This window comes from Rhincodon typus, unplaced genomic scaffold (assembly GCF_021869965.1).
Source record: "Rhincodon typus isolate 14 unplaced genomic scaffold, sRhiTyp1.1 hic_rhity00000542, whole genome shotgun sequence".
In the NCBI taxonomy this organism is placed as follows: domain Eukaryota; kingdom Metazoa; phylum Chordata; class Chondrichthyes; order Orectolobiformes; family Rhincodontidae; genus Rhincodon; species Rhincodon typus.
This window is the reverse complement of record NW_025966180.1, coordinates 9,395-15,967: the sequence shown is the minus strand read 5'-3', so window position 1 is coordinate 15,967 and position 6,573 is coordinate 9,395. Positions and strand designations below refer to the sequence as shown.

At 45.2% G+C, this 6,573-nt stretch overlaps 1 protein-coding gene across 1 annotated transcript; it reads right to left on the bottom strand.

Moving 5' to 3' along the window:
• Window positions 1-2: 2 nt before the first annotated feature.
• On the bottom strand, window positions 3-398 carry LOC109929449 (histone H1-like; the record flags this gene model as incomplete). The annotated part of the gene is made up of 1 exon (XM_020529129.2): window positions 3-398. A coding segment is annotated over exon 1 (357 nt), but the record flags the coding sequence as incomplete, so codon positions are not given.
• Window positions 399-6,573: the final 6,175 nt, after the last annotated feature.

The window sequence follows — 6,573 nt, the reverse complement described above, 5'->3', positions numbered from 1 at the left end:
CTCGTCTTCTTTCCCACTTTTGCCTTGACTGGATTCTTAGGGAGTTTGAAGGAGCCGGAGACGCCCTGGCCCTTGACCAGAACCAAGGAGCCTTTCGCCAGACACCTCTTGATAGCCATCCTGATCTGTGCATTTTGCTTCTCCTCACTGACCCCGCTTCTCTGCAGCGCCTTCTTTATAGCGGCCAGAGACGTCCCCTTCCGATCGCTGTTCTCGCCGACAATCTTCACAATCCGCTCGCCCAACCCGGGACCGGCTGGTTGTTTCCTGGGAGCCGCCGCCTTCTTCTTCTTGGGAATCTTGGGTTTGGTGATGGCGGAGGCTGGAGGAGCCGTTTCGGCGGCTGCACTGTCGCTCATGTCGAGAACTCTGCGCTGAATCTCTCTCTGTCAGACTGAACTGGGTCAGCAATGAAGCTGCTGGTGGCGGCACTGAGCAACTTAAAGGCAGCGAGCGGACGGCGCGGAGACAACCTGCCCTCAGCTCCCTGCTCCTGCTGCCTCTCTGTGTTTCTCTCTCGGCAGAATCTCTCCAATTCCTCTGCAATTCCGCATCTCCAGATAGCCAGGCTCGATCGTTCCTGACCCTGACACGGGAAGGTTTGTGGCCAAAATGTTTTCATTCGAATTGACGGCTCCGTTGTCGAGTTGAACGCATTTTGCTGCTGCACTGATCGTACTCTCTGAGCTGAGCGCTGACATTATCGTCACTTTTAGACTGAAATCTTAAAATCAACAAATACATTGGCTTGAATTCTAGCTTTGGGGTTTAGTGAGGGAGCAAGGGGATAAGTTGAATTGAAAATCTTTTTGATTTCCACAAGAAATAATCAGAAATATCATGATATGAGCGGACACACAAACACAGTTACGTTAGACTCACCCGCCCGCCCTTTACCTACAGTCTCTCTGACTCAATATTCTCATTCATACAGTCACAGGCCAGAAATATCGCGAAATATAAATGTGGAAGGATATAATTTCTTTTCCTTTCAGCCTTTGCTCCGATATCCAGGGAGTTAGTTGTAGTTTTTTTCTCCTTAGTAACCGTTAAACTCTCTGAGGTCTGTGCGCCGGAGATTCGCTCTTCTCCAGATTCAGCTGCAAGAGCCAATCATCTGGTTTGAAGTTATATTGACCCACATTGGTATTTTTCATTCCGGCGACTATACTCAACATTGGTTCTGGAAATCAACAGACACAGAAACATAGATAATGGCAACTGGACCTAACTAATCGTCCCTTCAAACCTCTCCTCCCACTCATCAAAATGGCAGATCATCCAACTCAAAAGCCTGTGTCCGTTTTTCTCTCATATAGAGTCATACAGCAAGGATACAGACCCTTAAGTCCAATCAGTAGATGCCGAATATAATGCCAAACTGAACTAGTTCCACCTCCCTCTCACTGGCCTATTTCCTTTCAAACCTGTCATATTTATGTACTTATCCAAATATCGTTTTAATGTTGTAATTGTAGCCACATAGACCATTTCGTCAGGAAGTTCATTCCACATGCATCAGGCTTCATGAAAAAAACCCCTCGTGTCTTTTTTTTTAAATCTCTCTCCTGTCACTTTAAAAATGTCCACGCTGCTCTTCAATTACCCGCATCTCAGGCAAAAGACAATTACCATTAACTCTGTCTTACCCCCTCATTATTTTATAAATTTCTATAAGCTGACTTTCAACATCCTACACTCGAGTGAAAAAAAATACTCCCAGCCTATCCATCCTTTCTTTATAACTCGAACCTTACATACTCGGCAACTACTGATGAATCTCTTCTGAACCGTCTCCAGCTCAATACTATCTTTCCTCACCCTTACCCCCATCCCAGGCCCCAAGAAGACTTTCCACATCAAGCAGATATTCACCTGCACATCTGCCAATGTGGTATACTGCATCCGCTGTACCCGTTGTGGCCTCCTCTACATCGGGGAAACCAAGTGGAGGCTCGGGGACCGCTTTGCAGAACACCTACGCTCGGTTCGCAATAAACAACTGCACCTCCCTGTCGCGAACCATTTCAACTCCCCCTCCAATTCCTCAGACGACATGTCCATCCTGGGCCTCCTACAGTGCCACAATGATGCCACCCGAAGGTTGCAGGAACAGCAACTCATATTCCGTTTGGGAACCCTGCAGCCCAATGGTATCAATGTGGATTTCACAAGCTTCAAAATCTCCCCTCCCCCCACCGCATCCCAAAACCAGCCCAGCTCGTCCCCGCCTCCCTGACCTGTTCTTCCTCCCACCTATCCCCTCCTCCCACCTCAAGCCGCAGCCCCATCTCCTACCTACTAACCACATCCCGCCCCCTTGACCTGTCCGTCTTCCCTGGACTGACCTATCCCCTCCCTAAATCCCCACCTACACTCACCTTTACTGGCTCCATCCCCGCCTCTTCGACCTGTCTGTTTCCTCTCCACCTATCTTCTCCTCTATCCATCTTCTATCCGCCTCCCCCTCTCTCCCTATTTATTTCAGAATCCCCTTCCCCTCTCCCATTTCTGATGAAGGGTCTAGGCCCGAAACGTCAGCCTTTTTGCTCCTATGATGCTGCTTGGCCTGCTGTGTTCATCCAGCTCTGCACCTTGCTGTCTCACTATCTTTCCTCTAACTGGCCGACCAGAACTGGTCGCAGTATTTCAGAAGTGGCCCTGTGTAACCTCAATGTGATTGCCACCTCCTAAACTCAAAGGACTGAGCAGCGAAGGAAAGCGTGCCAAACACCTTCTTAACCACCCTGTTTAGATGTGATGCAGACTGAAAAGAATTCTCGGTCCCTCTGTTCCACAACACTACCCAAAGCCCGACCATTAATTGAATAAGGCCTACCCTTGCATGCTGCACCAAAATGTAAAACCTCACATTTATCCAGATTGAACTCCATCTGCCATTTTGCAGCCCATTGCCGATTCGATCACGATCTCTTTGTAATCTCAGAAAACCTTCTTCATTCACTACTAACTTTGCTATCATTCACAAACGTGCTACCATGCCTTCTATATTCTCATTCAAATCATTGCTATATATGAGAAACAATAACGGATCCAGTACCAATCCCTGTGGAAACCACTGGTGACAGGCGTCCAGTCTGAAAAACAGCCGTCCATCTTCACTCTCTGTCTCTTGCCGTTAAGCCAACTATACCTTGATTCCCTTTAGCCACAATTGCTACACCCAATACCATTTTGAAATCACACAGTGTGTTGGATGTAGCTGATTTCTGTGGCAGAGAATTCCACAGGCATACCGTTCTCTGAATGAAGAATACTCTCCCTTCTCCGAAACATATGACTCCTACCGTCAGGAATATTCTTCCTGCATTTACATTGTTTAGGTCTGCCAGTGTCTTACAGGTTTCTAAGAGAATCCCTCATTCTTCTGAATTTAAGCCCATATATTCACAAACACTTCAACCTCTCCTTCCATCCCAGTGATCTGCCCATTGAAACTACCTGTATAGTAACATCATCCTTCCTTAGATAAGGAGGCCACAACTGCTGTCAGTATTCTAGGTGTTGTCTCACAGATGCCCTGTTAAATTGTCGCAATTTATCCTTTCTCCTGTACTCAAATTCACTCTCCATGAAGGCCAACATACCAGTTGCCTTCCTTACTGCCTGCTGCACCTACATGCTTACTTTCAGTGATTGGTTTGTGAGGGCACCCAGGTCTCGTTGCAAATTCCACTGGGTCCAATTATGGATTTCCAGAAAATGACGTGCCTTCCTTTTATTTTGCTACCAAAGTGTATAACCTTACATTTATCCAATTTATACAGTGCCTCAGATGCATTTGCCCACTGACTCGACTTCTTCACAAACAATGCATCCTCTTTCAGAGCTGACCATCCAATCCAATTTTGTCTCATCAATACATCTGGAGATACTACATTTAGTTCCCTCATCTAAACCATTGTGAATATATTGTGAAGAGCTTTGATCCTAAAACTGATTCTTGCCATGACCCCTCGTCACTGCTTGCCATTGAGAAAAAGATCCATTCATTTCTTTTGTGTTTCCTCTTATCCAACTAGTTTTTTTTTTAGAAAGTCATCCTCAATGCACTGCACCAATCCCATTTCCTTGATTTTAACATGCTCATATCTTATGTGGGATGTTGGATAAAAAAGCTATTGTAAATTAGAATTAACACCTCTGCTTTATCATCTTTACTTGAGTAGAGTTGTCAGGCTGGGAACATAGAACAATACAGCAGAGGAACAGGCCTTTCAAATCCATGCTGACTCTGTCTGATCCTGACATTTTATCCCAAATTATCTGCAATAAAATATTTTTTTCCTGCAGGTTGACTGGTGTAAAATTCCAAGTTTTATCTCTACTTCCCTTTTCAAATAGATTGCTAACATTAGCTACCCTCCAATCTTTGGAAATTATTGTAGAGCCTATAGAGGTTTGGAACATGACCAGCAATACATCCACTATTTCAAAGGCTACTGTGTTAAGAGCTCTGGAACTTAAATTATCAGTCCCTGGTGTTTCCCAGCCATTAATCCTATCAAATTTTTCAACACAATTTACTGACTAATACTGATTTGATTCAGTTTCTCCCTCTCACTGAACTCTGTTTGCCCAGCATTCCTGGTGTGTTATATGTGTCCTCCTTTGTGAACATAGAACAAAAGTAAGTATTCAGTTGGATAGACATTTTTTATTCCCCGTAATGGACTCCCCTCTTTTTGATTGTAAGTGACGTGTTTACCAAAGTAGTTTTATTTCCATTCTCATTTTACATATTTATCAATACATTAACGGTTAGCTTTTTTTAATGGCTTCTGCAAACATAACCTTTTCTTCATTTGCTCTTTTATCATCAATACTTTTTTTTTTCTTCTTTCCTGATTTTGAAATGTTCCCCAGCTTCAGGGACTTCTTTTTTCTCTTTCAATATCTTTTTCTTCTCAATTTGAACGCATCTTCTGTGGATCAAAAACTAAGTTGAATAGCCCTCTTAAACTACAAATTTGTGAACTGTAAAAAGAGCACCTCCCATACTCACGAATACATCCACTTAAAAGGATTTGGGCAGCAGATGTGGAGGAACACAATTTCGATACAGGGCAAGTTCCCCTCCAAGCCACCCACCATCCGAACTTGGAAATATATCCCCTTTCCTTCATTATCCTTGGATCAAGACACTGAAATTGTCTGCTAATGGCATTGTGGGCAGCAGATGGACTACAACTATTCGAGAAGACGGCTCGGCACCACCTTCTCAAAGGAGTAATTAGGGACGGGCAATAACTGCTGGGCCCAGCCAGCGATATCCATCTCCCAGGAGTAAGTAACAAAAATATCTGGAGTCGTTCTTTGCGGTACCTTGTTCATCACAAGGTTTCTGTCAGCAGCATATTGAGAATAAAATCAGTCATCTACTCCAAACTGTTATTTGCATCGAGTCCAGAGATGTTATGACACACCTCTGGTCCGGGTGTGACTTTAGCACGGTCCTCCTGACCCAGAAATAGGGACACTACCACTGCGCCGCAAGACTCCCTCCAACAGTTATATTGCCTTCATAAGAATATCCCATTTATTTCATCGCTCTGTATGTTACTTTGACAGTGTTAATATATGGGGACGAAGGTCAGCATAATGGAATACTACAGTTTACATAAGATCAGACGTGATGTTTTGAATTGTGGAGCACATCTAACGGGCTGAATGGCCGTCAGCTTCTCTACTTCCCCATCAGCTTGTGAAAGAGCCGGAAGGAGGCAGTTATTAACATAATCCGGGAAACGATCGAAATTCATCGTTCAGCTTCTGTTTCACGCTGTTTTTTGCGAATTGGCATTGAATCGTGGGAAAGAAAAGTCATTATATGCAAACGTTCTCTGTCCTTTCCCCCACAGCCCCCAGTTGCTTTGCTCAAACTGGGAGAAAAGTGAGTTGGGGAAATGGTCAATTGATGTTTGTTTTGGGAATTATTTGAAAAGTCGGCTGGCCCCGCCCCCTATGTTGCTGTTGGCAGTCTGGAGGAGCGCATGCGTGAAGCCCTCCCCCAGCGCTGCCATTGACGAGCATTTACTCAGTGAGTGGAAGAGGTTTGTTTGAAAGAGGCCGCAATGAGAGACGAGCGCCCAGGGAAGCGCGGGTGCAGCAGGCTCCTTCCAGCAGCACATCGCAATGTGAGTCTGGGACACAGGGGGGTTCCGACAGCGGCATTGATTCAGGCTCAGTTCAGGGTGAACCGGGGGCTGTTTGTAAGAGGCCGAGCGGAACAGGAACTGGTCCCGGAACTTGGAGTGAGCGGCCGGGGTGGGGGAAGAGAGAGGCCTTTCTCGGGCTGTGTGTGGGCCTGCTGAGGGAGACACAGCGGCAAGAAGCTACTGGGGGTCGTTTTTGTGGTTTTTCCTCCACTAAACACTGATGGAAAATCATCGTTTAGCTTCTGTTTCACGCTTTTTTTTGCGAATTGGCATTGAATCGTGGGAAAGAAAAGTCATTATATGCAAATGTGATAGTTATGTAAGTGATAAATGTAGCAGTAACCGGGCTAATAGTCTCAAGTAAAATATTCGAAAACGTGATCGTTGTCCTTCC